Here is a 16,808-nt window from a genome sequence, read left to right as displayed (position 1 = left end):
GGGTTGACCACAGCCAGCAGCTAAGCCCCCACCCAGCTTCTTGCTTGCTCCCTAGTGGGAAAGGGGAAGTAATCAAAAGGGCAAAAGCAAGGAAAAAAGCTGAGGTAAAAGACTATTTAAGACTGGTTGAGATAAAGACAGTTTAATGAGTGGAGAAAAAAAGATGCAAAACCGATCGTGTACCAGCAGCAGGCTGAGGCCCAGCCAGTGCCTGAGCAGTGGCTGTTTTGGAAAAGCTCTCCCAGTTACATCGCTGAGCATGGTGTTATATGGCATGGACCATCCCTTTGCTCAGTTTGGGTCAGCTGTCCCCACCATGTCCCCTCCTGACCTGCTCTCTGTGGGGCAGCAGCAGTCAGAAGGCCTCAACGCTGCGTGTGCATGGCCCAGCAGCAGCTGAGACATCGGTGTTAGCCACACAGCTTTGGTCACCCATCTAAAACTGCCATGCAGGCTGCTGTGAAGAAAATTAACTCCCTCCCAGCCAACCCCACTCCAACCAGTCCTGAACAGGCTGCTTTTTCAGAAATCGGTTCCCACTGTTTTGCCTAAGTAGCTGCACTTAGCTGGGGGGAGCTTTGTCATAGGGAAGCAGCTCCATGCCTTCAGCATCCTTGTGAAGCCAGTCAGTGTGGGGACTGTAAGGAAAAAAAAAGTTACGCTTCAGAATAAGTTAGTAGTCCCATGGCTTGCTTCTCTTAGGGGAAAACAAAGTTATTGATAAATGAAAGAGGATGCTGTGTAGGCCACTCGGGTATGGCAGTTGGCAAATCACCGGTGTGGAGAGATGTCTGCATCTCGAATCAAGGGCAGGAGGCTGCCTTAGCTTGGGTTATCGCCGTGCAGTTGGGCTGTAGTCACGGCCTGTGCTCCTGGCCTACTGTGAAAGCGGCATAAACAAGCGGTACTGAGAGTACTGAGCGTACTGCGGCAATGATCTGTGGGACCCTCGCACCCGCTGGTCTGGGGCCTCGGACGTCGTGGAGAGGCCTAATCAGAGTGTGTCAGTTGTGCGTTCTTGTCAGGCTCACAGTTTGTGTGGCTGCCTAAGCCTGTCTCCGATGTCCTGATCCAGTCGTTGGACCTTAAGTAAAACAGGTTAATAGTAGAGCTGCGAGGTGGGGGAAAATGGGGAAGGACTTAAATGACTTGCCAAATGGTGAACTTCTAGAACATCCTAATGTGGGTACTGCAGCTTAAAGGAAGCCAGCTCCCTAAAACTGATAGGGGTAGTGATAGTAATAATAGGGCAGAAAACAAACCTTTTTGAGGTGAGTATGATGTTTTGGAGCGTATTTCATTATCCTTTAGTTAAAACGTTGCAACTTGAGTGATTAAAACCTATATTTTCCATTGAAATGCTGCTGCGCAGAGCAAAGCTCCCTGAAGCTCGGTACTGAAGGGCTCTCCCTGTGCCTGCAGCCACGGTGTGTCCTCCTGTAGCTCGATAGGAAGCTGGCCTGGAGAGCGCCTCCATTGTTTGCGTGTGCTTTTCTGGGGGCTTGGCTTGGGGTTCAGCGATTCAGCACATGCATGTGGATCCTGCAGCACTTCCTGTTTTGTAGCTATGTTATTGTCACTGCAGCAGAGGCCTTGTACACGTTGCGCTCTGCTTATGGCTGCAGTTGTGTACGAGGAGCCTGTGTGAGGCACAGGGAAGGCTCACCTCTGGTTTTCCATGTAGGGCTCAGCCTTCCTCCACCCCACCTCTTCCCCATCCTGCCTTTTGCTGCCATGCAAAGAGGAAGAAATAGGGAGAAATGATGGTAACTTGCTATTTATTAGCACAGCCACAGGAAAAAAAATCCTTTATTAATGCAACATATGGCCAAAGTTTCCTGACACAAGCAGATTCCTGATTCGTAGTTCTCCAACATCCCCTGTTCCAGCTCAGACAAGTAGATTATTTCCTCCCACCAGCAGATGTAGACAGGAACAATTGGAGCTGTGATAACATTATCTTTGACAGGGGCCAGCTGGGTCGCACACCTCGGTGTTTCCTGTCTAACCAGCTGAGAGGGACGTTGTCGAGGGCTGCGGGATGGGAACCGTGGCCATGTGAACTGGTAGAACGTGGAGACACTGCTTGGGCAGTAATCCTCATCTGCCACGGAGGGACGGAGGGAAATCAAGAGTACTTGTGGAGATGTAAAGCAGTGGGGAGGGAAGTAGTGGTCAGGAAACTCGGAATTAATCCCTCTGTGGTGACAGGAGCATCAGGAGTTGGACAGCTCTGTGCAGCCGGCCTCCTGGAAAAATCACTGACGGAGCACGCGTGCTTGTGCCGCGCTGCCAGCGGGGCTCGGGGGAAGCAGCCTCTCCAAACTGCCTTCCCGACTCCTGCTGGGAAGCAGTGAGCTTTTTTTCACAGCTCTGATGCTCAGGGTAAACTTTGTGGGAACTCTTTCTGCCAGGCATCTGAGGTTAAGTCAGCTTTTCCTTGCTAGTGAATTGAACAGGTACGATAAATCAGGGAGCGCAAGGGGGATGAAGTATGCTTTACCTCCTCCCCCAGCACGGTCCATTAAAATCCTCATTAAATGAAAGTTTTCCCTGAAGTTTTGTGAAGCATATTTGTATGTGAATCCTGCCATAAATTAAAATGGGAAGCTTGTTCATATCTAATTATAAGGATGGAAGTGATCATAAAAGCACATGCAAGACTTGAATTTAGCCAGGAGTTAATATGTATGGATGAATCCTGGCTTGGTTATGTTGCCTGCATGGCACAAATACTTGGTGCATCTGGAGCTCAGGGCCTTTGTTGCCATTACTAAGGGACACGGACTCCTGACTGTCTGTATGTGGCTGAGCCAGTAGAAGGAGTCAAGTAGTCCTCTGGGGTAGTGGCAGGAGAACTTGTGTGTGTAACCGCAGTGTTTCAAAGCCTTTGTCACAAACTGATAGCCAAGTTTGGTGGTCACTTTACAAACATGCATCAAGGGGAGAAAGCATCCCTACTCCATAGAATTTTACTGTGAGGCAAGGGACGGCAGGTTATGAGAGGTGAGGGGACAACACAAGACAGTCATGATTATCACCATAAACCTGGTATTTTGGTTGTTTTAGAAGTGACTTTTATGCAAAGGTTTCTTAGGCAGCATGGCACACAGCAGGAGTTAGGGAAAAAAGGGTATGAAGTCTACACAGTGCTTTTTACGCTTTAGCTCTGTTCTTGCATTTTTGGCTAGTTTCTTCTCTTCCTATCTTTGCGTGTTAAAAATTAGTATGAATGCTGAGGCTCGGATTTGATGTCTGCTGAAGGTGCACCGACAATTTATAGATCCCGTTTTCCATCCAACAGGATGTTTTACCTGTTGCTGTGACAGGAACTCCTGAGATTCCTGTAAAAACAGTTGAATGAAGATAAAGAGCTACAATTTCAGCTGTTCTTTTTCTAGCCTGTTTAATTACTGCTGCATTCACTGTCTTTCCTGAATAGGAAGTCATTTTCCTGTTCATTTGAGCCTTTCAAACAGTGAAAGGGAAAAGAAAATTAATAGTGTGAGATGGGAAATGTCATTCTAAAGCCCCAATGATCAGATTGTAGAACTGGGAGATGGCACCTGAAACTATTATTAACTAATTAAAATAAAGTTCTGACCTAATTTCACATCACAGATTTATCTTTAAGTCAGTGCAGCCATCATAATGGGGAAGAATATCTGCAGTATCCTTGTAGAAGTCTGGTGAGGTGCTAAAGGAGGAACCACAGCTTCCTTCTCCATCTGGTGAGGAAGACTCTTCAGTCAGGTGGGTGTGGAAAGAGCCCAGAATTATGGAGTGTGCCAGACTTTTTTTTTACAGCTAGATGACAGAGTGCCTCTTTGCCTGCTTCTCCTTGAGTGCTGTTTCTGATGGTCTTTTTTTCCCCGTCTTGCCCATGTGCTACTCATTTAGAACTCCATTTATAATGGAATAAAATATGAGGCTGAGTGAATAATTTGAAATGTAAGGCTTTTCCACTGCTGCACCTCCTACTTTTCTTTTTTGTTCCTAAAAGAATATTTAGGGAGCTCCTGGCCCATTCAGGTTCCTGTAGCAGATCTCTTTGTTGTACTGCTTACCCAGAACACAAATTTATAGCATAAAATAGATCAGCACAGAAGTGCATCAGCAGGTTTAATGATTGTGGTAAGCCTTTTCTTACCAGAAAGTGAGTAACGCTCTAAGAATCTGCATTAGCCCAAGTGCTCTTATTCATAGTTTTTAAGGACCGTTACCGTGGGGGAAAAAAAATATGAGGGATTTTCTAGGATCTTGAGCTGAGCACTGCCCCCACCCAGAGGTAGCTACTGTGTGTGTGTGTGTGTGTAAATATATATACACACACATAATATTATATATATAGTCAAAGTTTGGTTGAATTCCTAAGTGTTTAGTTTCATTTTCAGTTTATATTTCCAGATATGAATGGCCTAATCTGTGCACATTTGTTCCGCTTGGGGTCTGGTAGAGCTTTATATTTTAACTGGATTCCTGCAAACCTCATCTAAAAACCCATTTCTGATTCTGGTGAAATTGGGCTTGTCTGTGTCGCAGTCCTGTTTCAGCTACCATGCTTGCATCTTGCCCTGAGAACAGGGCAGATTTTTTTTCGTTGTTAGCCCACCTAGGTGCAGCCTTTCATTTTGTATTTAGTCACACTGTCCCATTTCTGCTTCTCCCTTCTGCGTGATACTTCTCTCTGGGTGGTGGTGGTCAGTCACACTTCTGTGTAATTAAGGGCTATCAGTAATCTAATTGTTGTCCGAAGATGCTAATGAAAATATTAAATAAAAGTCACAAGAGTAGTGCCTGAGGAGTGCCACAAGCATGCACACTCTGGTTTGCCAGTGCTTCTTTCAGCCTGCAAGCCATGGTCAACCTTCATGTAGCTCCCCTTCCTGTTCTGTTAGTCCTTGCTGTTCTCTGCTTTACCTGACTGCGTGCTTTGCTGATGTCTGAGAGAATAGCTTTGCGTTTTCTGTGTCTAGAGCATCAGTTGTCCTGCAGCGTGTCTTGGTACATCTTTTGTAGATCCATGACATGTTTCACCATATTTTTATTTATTTATTTACCTCTGGGGATCTGATTATTTACCATCTTCAAAGGTGTTGAAATGCTTGTACAATACTAGGCCAGCTGCGTGGTCTGTAGGTATAATTTTCCCCCTCCTACTCTTTCCCAAATAAGGTTGCTATTTTTTGATATTTGGGAAGTGCTCCATAATGGCTACGGTTATTTGGAACCCTTGTATCTTTGTCCTGTGATTTCATGTGCCACGCTTTGGTTAACTGGATTTTGTTTTTTAGGGCAATTTTTTTATTATTAGTAGTAAGAACTCAGTTATGGGGGAGAAGCGGCTTTCCCGAACCCCAGTGTGTTAAGTTCTTCAGAGCCACCTGACACCCCTCAGCCAGGCTCCCTCTGCTCAGGCATACTTCAGGTGTAATCCCTCGTATCCTAGAACAGGAATCTAAAGCAAGCTAGAAGAATTTAGAACATCAAGGTAGTTGTGTGTTCCTCTTTGCTGACTCCGTTGAAAAGCCTGTACTTACAATGCAGTTACTGACTCTAAAATTGGATGAAGTGAATCTGAGTCTGAGTTCTAGTTTTGACTGCTGGTACCTATTGATATCTCTACACATCTCTTTTTTTTTTTCCTCCTTGCCTTGCTCCCACAGTCAGCATCCTTATTCTGGCTGAAAATTGAGGCAAAATATCTGTGCAAAATGTGGGGCCATTCCTATATTGTCTTTAACATTAAACTTCACTTGCTGCACGAAGATCCCATATTTTCTTTTTTTAATGTAATTTGAAAATACATTTCACTATTTAATGCGTCTGTATGAAATGCCAAGCCTCTTTTTACATTCAAATCCTTGAGCTTTTCACAGCTCAGCTGTCTCTGCTAATTATTTCCCTTAATTTATCTGTTCATCATCCTGAGATCAAAAAAAAAAAAGCTTGGCTATCCACCATTTTATCCTGTAATGTAAGCTAACCCAGCTTGATCTAGCAGTTCTGTTACCGATTTTGTTAGCAGTCCCTGCTCAGGAGTAGCTGGAGCATCCCGGCAGTACCAGTGTTTGTTCTCCTGAGTCTCAGGAGTGAATCTCCCCTAACAATGCAGTTCCTCTTGTTTTTGTTTCTCGTTAATATCTGGCTGTGTCTAATGCTGTGGGGTTGTCAAACCTCCGCAGCACAAGGCAGACTTTATATCGCTCTTGTTTCAAGGGGATTTGGTATTTTGGTATTTCAAGGTATATAAACGCAATATAAAGAGCACATAAATTCAGCAAAACGATGAGCAGACTGGATCCAATGTGCACTGGATGCTACCTGCATTTGCCTACAGCTCTGTGTCATCCAGAGCCTCTTTAGAATGGGAGAGGAACCTAGAAAACCAGATATTCTGTGCCAGTTACGAACAGAAGAGGCTGACAGAGGCCTGGCCGTACCCCTCGGTCCGCAAGCTGGAAGCTTTGCTTGCAGGAGGGTTGCAGCAGGGACACCGGAGCTCCCTGGGAAGCACGGTCTTGCACCCAGAGCACCTCCTGCTGCTGCTTGACAGGTCCTGGAGATGAATTGTCCTGAAGCTGAGCCTGAGCATTGTGCTGTGAGTCCAGATCTGAGCCCTTAGGACGCAGGACGGCAGCCAGGCTCGCTGGTGTCCGTCTCTGTACGGATGAGCTGTCCTACTTACTAACCCCCTGCCAACGGGAGGGGAGTTATGCAGCACGTGTTTACGTGGGTCCAAGAGCAGCACTCAGAAGTACGCTTTTCCTTCATCTTAACTATCTCTGTAGCCAGTAGTTACTAAAAATAAATAAATATTTGCAGTAATGTCCAATCTTGATGTTCTGAATGTTTATGCAGTGCCATAATTAAGCTCTGAAAGCTTTGGAGAAGCACACCCCCCTCCCGTCCCCGTGCTTACTCCGGCTGTGCTGCCTGTAGGGCTGCGGCATTCCTGGCTTCTGGATTGCTTCGAGCGTTCGCCGTGGACGGCTTCTCCCTTCCATTCCTCCTTAGTGCCTGCTCTCCCCCGTGACTGATTAATAGAGCTGTCAGGTCAGTAACCGGGCTAGAGCTGACCCAGTTCACTCCAGGAAACATTAAAATTCTTCCTGGTCGTTCTGGATCTGACTTGCCAATTCAGAAGCTTTACGTTCAAGAAGTGAACCAGAAATTTTCTGTGCCACTTTGTAATTTTCCCATACCTTCCTTTTCTGGGATTACTTAGAGTCTCTTAATCTGACGGATGTGAACAACGTTTTTCTGACAGGTACAGAAAATAAAGCAAGGCCGTCTCAGCAGCAGGTTCCGCCTACTGCGATTTCTGCTCAGGATCTTGTTTTTCTATCACTCGCTTTCCTCCTTTGGAGCGCTAATCCTTCCGTGTCACACATTTTCTGTTCAACTTTTTTCCTCTGCTAATCTCTGGATTTGTTCTGCTGCCCTTCCTAATCCGCAAGAGCATTTGTGACCTCAGAAGAAACCCTTGGCAAGAGGCTTTTTTGGATTTGAGTCACATTGATTATTCTTCCTGTGGTGCTGAAAATCAACAGTTGCCTTTCAGACCGTCCGTGAGCGAGGCTGAGCTGCTTAACCGCTTGCCTACCAAAGTCTGTTTGCTGCAGTCCAGCCCGAATGGGGCGAGAGCTCGCAGTTTAGTTTTGTGCTCAGGAACAGCTGTTCCTGCATCCTTGCAAGTTCTGGAAAGAACTTGCTGCGAGTGCCAAAATATTGTACATATAAGCAGGAGATAAACCAAGCAGAGATGTATTTTCCTTCCTAGATTTTTTTTAAATCAAAAACAATGCAGTTACAAAGTTCTATTCTTGGATTTAAAAAAAAAAAAAAACACTTTTTTTCTGGAAAGGAAATCTGTGCTGTTGAAGAGCTTTGCCCACAGCCTGGACGTGGGACTCACTGTTTTGTTAGGGGGTGAAGGGGCAAAAGCTGGCACCCCTAGGAGGGTGATGCTCGGTGGCTGGAGGAGGGAGAAGGGGGCAGCTCTCCCCGTGCTCTGCAGGCTGAGGAGGAGCCGGGAGCTCGCTGTCGCTCCAGGGACAAGCCTCGGGTGTGCAAGTGCTGTTCTTTTACATGGAGGTTAGCAAACCGAGCCATAAATGAGTCATGTATGTCAGTGCACGTAGCATAAAATTAAAACCCCAAAACCTCTAAGATTTCTTTTTGCCTCGTTTTGTCTGGAATACAGCATCTCCCTTCCTAGGCTTTTTGGAGATTGCTGCTCCCGGGGCAGCAGCAGCGTGTAAGTCCTGCAAGCACGCAAAGCGCTTGCACGTATCCTCTGCAGCTTGTGCCAAACAGAACGCAAAGGAATCAGCTCTGCCATCAGTGACAGAAAATGCAAAGAAACCATCTGTTAAACCCAGAATCTGCTCCTCCTGCGTTAACATCTCGGTGTCTGAGAAAATGGGAGCCCAGCAGGGCTTCGTAGCTTATGCTGTGCTGCTCCTCACCTTCAGGCAACCCTGGCTCCTTGGGGTGTAGCTGGCATCTGGGAATATGAATGGTGTGTCCCAGCGTGGGACCCGCTTTCCTTTCCCTTTGGTGGCACTCTTACAGCTGAGCTGGGCAGGGCTGCAGAAGGTAACCCGCAGAGCTGACGGCCTGCAGGGGCAGGTGGTGAGCTCCTCAGCTGCTCTTGAATTTCCTCGATTCTGAGAAGACGAGCAGAAAGGTACCGTGTTCTGAAGCTGCGTTTCCTTCCTGCCTGGGGGAGAGTTCCTCCCTGCCCTGGCGGTGGTTGTCGATGCCGTGGTGCGCGTTTGGGCTGAGGGGAGAGCAGGAGAGCCGGGGGAAGTCTCCTCTCCCCAGCGGATTTCCTTGCTCAGATTGCTGAGCGTTCGGGCTGACTCTGCACCGGGACGGATGGCTGGGGAAGGGGTGGAGAGAAAAGAGATCCTCCTGGTGAACTTTTTACTCTTCCTTTGCAGCCTCTGATGGCTGGGGTCACGTCTGCCCTCTGCAATGGGGCAGAACTGGTGTTTCTGCCGCAAAGAGGATTGTTCGCTCTGCGTGCTCTGGCCCCAGCAGCAGTGCTGAGCAGCCGAGCCGGCTGTGCGCGAGGACAACTGAGGTCGTTGGCTTGCTCGGCTGGAGAGACCGGGAGCGAGTCTTAAATATTTAAAAGTTTTAATACTTATTTAGATTGAATATGTAAATATTTGAGGAGAAGTGGAAAGGCTGTGTATCGGTGACGCTACCTGCTCTTCATCCACCAGATAGGCGTCTTTCCGCCTGGCGTCTGGGGATGTGCTTTGCCACCTCCCATGGGCTCGGACTTGGAGTCGTGCGTGCTGGCTCTGTACCTGCGTGGACCTGGCACGGGGGTCTGTGGGGATGCCCTGGTGGAGGGGCAGGATGGGGCAGCTCCTGCAGGATTTGGCTCGGCAGGGGGGAACGAGCTGAGTTGCTTTGGTCCCGAGAGTTTCCCTGAATTTATCCCAAGAGCAAGCAGGCTTCCGAGCCAGGCTGTTGCTCCAAACTGTGGCGGAAGGTCTCATGTGCAGGGGTAGAAGTAGACACAAAACCATTTTCCTGCTTTCTGCCCCGCTTCCTTTCAAACACAAGCACTTTCCCTCCTGTAATCAGACTCACCCGTGTATTTCTGTTTCCTTTACTCTTTACAGTGCAAAGCAGTGAACTTGGCACTATTGATTTTTGCTTCTTCCCTTCCCTCTCCAGAATGCTTAAGATATTTTTGGAGCCTTTCATCTCTGAGCTTTCTGGGGAGAGAGCGGCGTACACCAATACATCAGCTGTCAGTTTTCAGCTTCTCAAAGACCTGGCTTTCTAACCCAGAGCCCGTGCCTATTTTTCAGCGTGACTCGCACAGCACTGATGCACAGCGGAGCTAAACACCGGGGCTGTGGCTGGGGAAGGAAGGGGCTCTGTTTTACAAGCGTTTTGGTACAAATTTGTGATAAGATACAGGGTAGAAAATAACCTCAGCAGAGAAAGGTGATGACTGTAACCCGAAGGTCTACATTCAGTGGAGTTTAAGAAAGAGAATTATGATGGAAATAAACCCCACGCATTCTGGGGTCAGTGCAGCCATAACTGAATACCCGACTAACAGGATACAGTAGATGTGTGTAGAAAACGCCGTATTCAGCCTCGGGGCTCAGGGAGCAGAGAGGTCAAGTCAGGCTGGTGCTACGCGTCCGGTGCCTGGGGAGCGGGATTCGGTGCCAGGAAATGGTGGAACTGCCACACAGGCTTTTGGACTCTGATTTGTGACAGTGTTGCAGAGCATTGGTGGCTTTCTACCAGAAGGGAGGGAAAAATGGACAGAATACCCATTTGTGGCATTTAATTAAATTGTGGCGTTTAATTAAACTTTCTAGCACTCGAGATAATGGTCTTGCGTCTGTCCAGTGAGAAGGCTCAGAATAAAGCTATCACCCCTGATGGTTTCTCCTTATCTTCACTCACCCCTTCTGGGTGAAAGTTTCATGATTTCCTCTGCAGCAAGAGAGGCCGCTTGCAGAGGCGCACGCACTCGTATTGTGAGCAGCAGATCAAATAAAAACCGAAACAAAGCCAGAACTTTGGTGCAGCGGTCTGGGGGGTGGAGGTCATTAGCTGTTTGCAGACTGGGAGCAAAATGCTTGAAGAAAATGAGGTTTATTTTATTTTTTTAATGGAAATAAATTAAGAGAAAAATGAGGATAAATGGAAAGGGAGAAATGTGTTGTAAATTCCTCAGGGATGTAGCAGGGGGCAGATCTTGTCTTCAGTTCAGGGAACAGAACAGGTTGGCATTCAGGCTTCAGTTCATGTGAATGATAATGCAAAAATTATTTCTGCAAAAGAGCTTTAAAGAAAAAAAAGCAATCCTGCTGAGCCAGATTCTGAAATACAGTTGATTATAGCATGGATGGGAGCGTTGATAAAATTAAAAAATAAAAATAAAAAATTAGTCATTTAGATAAATGATTTTTTTTGCCAAATGCAGCATTTGCAGGGTTGTTTGTTTGTTTTTTCCCCGGGTGAACGGTTCCAGATCTCTTCCCTTGGACCTGGCTTTATTTCTGAACTCCGCTCCCAGAGCCGCCTGCGTGCGGGGCTGCGGGTGGGACCGCGGGGGAGCGGTGGCACGCCGCCAGGCGCCCGTCCCGTCCCCGCGATGTCGATGGATGGCCAGTGTTCCGGAGAAAAACAACCCCAAGACTTTACACAAATTACGCTTAATGGAAACAAACTTCTTTTGCCCTCCTGCATAACGATTTTGGATAATGTGTTGCCCGTGTGCTTGGAGGACAGCAGAAGGAGGGGAGGGAAGATGAGGGCGGCGATGGAGCCATGCACACACACAACTTGCTCTCTGGTGGATGCCCTTGGGGGGCTGAGAGGTTTCTAAGCATGGCGTGCTTTTTAACTCCCAGCCAGCCTTTCTATTGGAAGGTGAGCGGTGTAGTGATGAGGACATTTATCTAGTGGTTGCTTTCTTCCATATACAGACTTGTAAAACTTGGGAAGGCAAATGCCTCATATCTGCTGTTTTCTACAAACTGTGCACAGCTTTGATGCTGTCTTCCACGTCATTCACCTGATCTCTGCTGGGTTCTGGTGGTAAGTAGCGATGACATGAAACCAATACCCCGCTGGCCTTTTTTTTTTTTTTGTGAAAGCAGAATAGGAAATACAGACCGTAGCCTACTTTGCAGAAGAAAGCACGCCATGGCTATGGTTTCTGTTTTTTCAAGCTAGTGCTGATAAATCTTTTCTCTCCCTTCTGTTGCTATGGCGTTAGTTCTGTTCGAAAACAAACCTTGGGGTGATCATGTCAAATGCAAAGATCGTTTGGAGAGAGAGATGCTGAAAGAGAAGGGAAGTAGGAGGGCTCCAATTCCAGCTGATGACGAACAATGAATCAGTGTTTGTCTCAGCAGAGGGCCATCAGAAATTTTGCACTGTACTTTCACTGACTTGTGATTGGGCCTGATACTCCACTCGAAAAGGCTCCTTTTTTCCCCCTCAAACCTCTTTATTTTTTCCTCTAACTTTTTTTCCTTGGTATATAAAAGGAAGGTGGAACACTTCCAAATTCCACACAGCTCAGAAATATTTGCTTTCCACAGCGTGGCCCGGAACACAGAGAGCTTATTCTTGCAAGCGGTTTGATCAGCCAATCCACAAAATCTCGGATCAAATTGTGAAGGTTTGTGTGGCCGAAATGTACCTGCTGCCCTTGTTGAGCCACTTGAAGCAATTGCTGAGCTGCCCATGGAGCAGCTGCCTGGGCGTGCTGCTGCATCCAGGATCGCTTTATTTGCAAGGGAGGAGGCCGAGCACTGTTACAGGGGCCCCTTTTTAACACTTTCTGATTTGCCTGTGCAAATCCTGGTAGGTGCATTTTGTTTACATGTTCGGCATACACCTGTTGGTTTTAGCTGACACGTTTTGTGAGGAAGTTGTCTTGCCCAGATGTCTTATGTTTCTGGAAAACGCTCTGCTGAAAATGCCTGCGTATGCCGTGAAGGCTTCTTCTATTCTTGGGTCAAGGCTGAAAGGGAGGACTGTTTTCTTGGGTTCCGAGTGCTTCTGTGCAGATTGAGCTGCAACTGCGGTAAGAACGTGGTGGGGTAACCAATCTCAGATACTTACTTGGTTCTCACTGTTTTTCAAAGTGGAAGCCCTGGAAAAGGAATAATTCACATTTTTCTACTTTGGCAACTGGGAACTTTCTGACTCGGCTGAATGGACCCTTTGTTTTGGAGTTTCCTTCCAGATGTGATAGACAGATGAAAAAAAAAAATCAGGAAAAGCAGTGTGATCATCTGAGATTTCTTCTAAGAATATTAACTAATTTTTTGGAACTTGGTTGCAAAAATAGATGGTCTCCTTCCACGTCCTTAGCTAAGCTGCAACTCACACCATTTTGCCTTGGTTCTGCAGACACTTAGGTTTGCACTGCTCATGGGAGCCAAAATGTGCTAGCACAGCCAGACCTCCTGGGGACTGCCTTGCCATAGCCCGAGCATCCCCATCAGGTCCGTCTTGTTTGTCTTTGCTTTTACATCTCCTTCCCATACAGAGGGTCTGCTGCCTGCCTGTAGACAGTGCCTCTGAGTCTCATTAGGATCTGCACGAGTACTTCAAAGATAGCACTAGAGCCTCAACCTGTGACCATTAGCAGGAGCATAACGTAATGTGCAAGCGGAGGTGGTCTCTGCTGGGAAGGACGCTTGTGTCCCAGTTTGTCTCCAGTTACTTTCCTTGAGTAAGCCTGGAGTGCCTGAACAGCTACACGGGTCGGTGAGACTGGCAGCCGGCATATTGTCACAAAGCTGCGAGATTTCTGCTGCTTCAGTTTTGTTGGTGCTCGAGCTCCAGCCATCCCTTCTTACCGTTACCTTCCTTAAGGCGCTCCTAAGTCAAAGCAGAGCCATTTCTACGCGGTGGGAAATTATATAGCACAAAACCCAAGCTAATGAGACGGTGAGGATGGGGCATCTCCCGGAACAGAGCACCCACAGCGTCTCCTGGCCATTCCTCCTCTCCCCGCCGGGCACCCCCTGCAATGCCAGAGCGAACAGGAGCAGCGGCAGCCGTGGGAAGGAGCGAGCCCGTGCCTGTAGGAGCAGATGCCACCTGCAGTTTACGCGGCACGCGTCTGTCTTCCATTTCGAAGATGTTCCACCCTGTTGTTTACAGGCGTAAGTTGCCGCTGCTGCAGCGCATCTCGGCACTGCTGGAGGAGCAGCAGCTGATGTTGTGGTGGCTTTCGTGCTGCAGGCAGCCAGGCGTGTTGGCAAGAACATGAGCCTGCTCGGTTATTTACGCTGAGAATGTTCAGGTCCGATAAGTAGCTTCATGGGATTGGGGTGTTTGGTAGGGACCTGAGGAGGTCTTCAGTACGTCATCTCGATCAAAGCAGATTCAGCTTTAAATTCAGATTAGGTTATTTAGGGCTTTGTCCGGTCAGGTCTGAAAACCTCAAAGGGTGGAGATCCTCCAGCCTCTGCAGGACTCTGTGCTGCAGCCGGGTGGTCCTCGTGGTGCGGGTTTTTTGCTCGTGTAGTAGAAATCTTTACTGTTTGGATATATGGCCTGGTGGGATGAGTCTGAGCTTTCACAATGACACAGAGTTCTCTTAGGGCTCGTGTCTGCATCCCGTCAGGTCCAGGAGCCCTGCCTAAGGTTTCTCAGGGGATCCCTACCTCCACCCTCTTCCAGTACAGGGAGCTGCTCTGCTCCTTGAACCCTGCCTTGGTACTGGGGACCAAGCCCTGTGACACATCGCCTCCGTTGTTGGGCCCTTCCCTGCTGTCCAGAGCTGAATTTCTGCCGAGCCCATCCCAAATCTGCGTTCCCCTACCCAGCTATCTGCCAAAGCATATTTGCTGTGCTCTGGGCGCAGCACTCCTCCCTACAGCTCGGTGCTCTCCCTGCAGCAGACGAGCCTGCAGTGATCCTGAGCTGCGTATTTGTTACCTGTGTTGCTGCCCTGGGTGCTGTACTGTGCAGTCCCGAAGGGTGAAGGGCACGGTAGGCATTCCTCTTATTAGTCATTCCTCTTATTAGTGGCACTAATTATTGTTGGCTCATTCCTTTTGTGTGTACGTGTAACTACGGGGAAGAGAGCTGAAGTGGGAAATACTTGCTCAGGGTGGAGAAGCGGCACAGGTAGGCCTTTGGATGAAGGATGCTTGGCAACAATTTCACCACTTTTTCAGGAAGTTCGATGTATACTGCTGAGAAGTAAATATCTGAGTAAAGTTTTTCGGCAGACGGTGAAATGTCATTTCTCAGGGATTTAGGTAATGTATCGAAATAAAGGCAGCGTGTAAATGCCACCTGTGTGATGGGAACACCTCGGACAGGGACAAGAGCCTCCGATCCTTCACATTATAACAAAAGGTTTCTCTCTGGTTTCTTCAGCTTGACCTCACCAAACCCATTGAAGACCAGGGCCCTTTGGATGTGATCATACATAAACTGACGGACGTCATCCTTGAAGCAGACCAGAATGACAGCCAGTCACTGGAGTTGGTGCAAAGGTTCCAGGTAAGTGGCTCTTTCACAGCCCTTCTGTCCTTCAAGCAGGAGGGTGATCTTGGTGCAGCACATCCAGTCTGTTCCCTGTGCAGTTGATGTTTGATGAAAAGAGCTTTCAGGCACACTGCTGTCCTGCCGAGAGAGCCCACCAGAAATTGTGTCAGTCTACAATGGACTCTCACCTCTGGATAGGTTTTACATTGCATTGGTAAGCTTAATAATAACTGGTTTCCCACAAAACATTGTTCTGATGTTCCAAAAGTGCAGGTGCTGTCCACAAGGAAAAGCAGGTGCTTGCAGGGCCCTTTACATATACCTGTCTCTGCATGATAGAAGATACTGAATTAATTTGGCCCAGTTGTCCTGCTTCTCAGAATGCTGATTTCTATACATCAAGGCTAGTGTCAGCATTTTTGTCCTCTAATACAATCTCGTTCTCTTAACTTTTTTTTTCTCAAGGTACAGAGAACTGTTTTCCCAAAGAATTCCTATCAGTAGTCTGAATAATGATGCATTTATCATTTTAAAAGGTGGTGTTCCTGGTGGATAGCTTTGATCAAAGGTATATTCTTTTCTTTCAAAGAGAAGCAAAGTTAAATGAGGTACTTTGAGAAATTTATGAAATATGCTTATGTCAGGTGGAAAAAGAGACAAATTCTGCAGTTTTGACAACTTTGCTGTCTTGGGAAATCGTGTTCTGTTTGCTCTGCTTAATGTTCTACTCCTAGTAATGCAGAAAATACTGTACTTAATGGAGGAAATACTCTTTGCTCTAGTTACAGAGCTTCTCCACTTCCTCCTACCTGTGTATTATTCAAATTCACCCAGGAGATGAAAAGTTTGGCTTGTGGGTCCGGCCCTCTGGCACCAGTTCTCTGAAGAGTAGATGAGTAGCGTGGGCACCCATTTCCCACAGCGCTTGAAATTTCAAACGACCAAAGCAGCATATGGAGAGATGGACTTCAGGGACTTTCTGCTAATGCTCGCAGTCTTGGCCCATTTCAAACACCAACTAATTTGGCTTCACAATACACATATTATTGGTAAAAGCTGATGCCCAAAGACGTAAAAGGGCACACACATTGAGTTGCTCACAGCTGTGTAAAACTCATGAGATTCATGATTCCCAATCCTTACTACATCAGTTGCATTCCTGAGTGTGAGGCACAGAACTTTGCATCTCTTTGTAATACTGTGGCACCTCTCTGGTCCCCTGGAGAACATGCTGATAGGGAAACTGTGCAAGCATTAGAGAACAGTTAGTGTGTAGCAATAGTTAATATCTGAAACATTTATTTTATTCCTGAGCAAGAACTCTTCAATGGTTATTGAATATTTTTAGTAAGAATTTCAGCTAGCCAACTTACTGCATGTAATTGCTAAGGTCTTAGGCTGTTACTTTTACAAATATCTGAGTGAGGTCTGGAAGAAGCAGTGCTAAGTATAGAGGACATATTTTCCTAAAGCTGCACTTAGCTGCCAAGGTGAAGTTCAGTATGAAATGGGGCAGAGCACTTTGCAGTGAGAGCCTCGGCTTTGGCTGAGGACTTAATGGGCTGTTCTGTCGGTGTGACAGCTGCTGCACCGGTGGAATGCTATTAGAGGGAAAGTGACCTGCTAGAGCTAAGTCCCTTGCCCCAGTACATTTCTTAAAGTAATCACAGTACGATACCTTGACATTACTCTGTGTACCTTTGCTAGCATTTAAATAACTTAATCCGTTATTTTTGTGTAGCTTAGATGTCGACGCTTTGTTTTTAAACCTATTTAAACTAGAATCTCAGTGAAAA

General features: G+C 47.0%; 1 protein-coding gene across 2 annotated transcripts in view; it reads left to right on the top strand.

The window, feature by feature from the left end:
- ITPK1 (inositol-tetrakisphosphate 1-kinase) overlaps nucleotides 1–16,808 on the top strand; it is a 143,084-nt gene that overhangs the window by 53,630 nt on the left and 72,646 nt on the right. For both annotated transcript variants that reach the window (XM_035539324.2, XM_035539323.2), the window contains exon 4: nucleotides 14,902–15,027. In XM_035539324.2, coding sequence (XP_035395217.1) covers nucleotides 14,902–15,027 — 126 coding nt within the window. The remainder of the gene's footprint in view (nucleotides 1–14,901; nucleotides 15,028–16,808) is intronic.

The sequence above is a fragment of the Cygnus atratus genome, chromosome 5, assembly GCF_013377495.2.
Source record: "Cygnus atratus isolate AKBS03 ecotype Queensland, Australia chromosome 5, CAtr_DNAZoo_HiC_assembly, whole genome shotgun sequence".
NCBI lineage: Eukaryota > Metazoa > Chordata > Aves > Anseriformes > Anatidae > Cygnus > Cygnus atratus.
The sequence above is the reverse complement of the archived record's forward strand: the minus strand, read 5'-3'. Positions and strand labels throughout refer to the sequence as shown.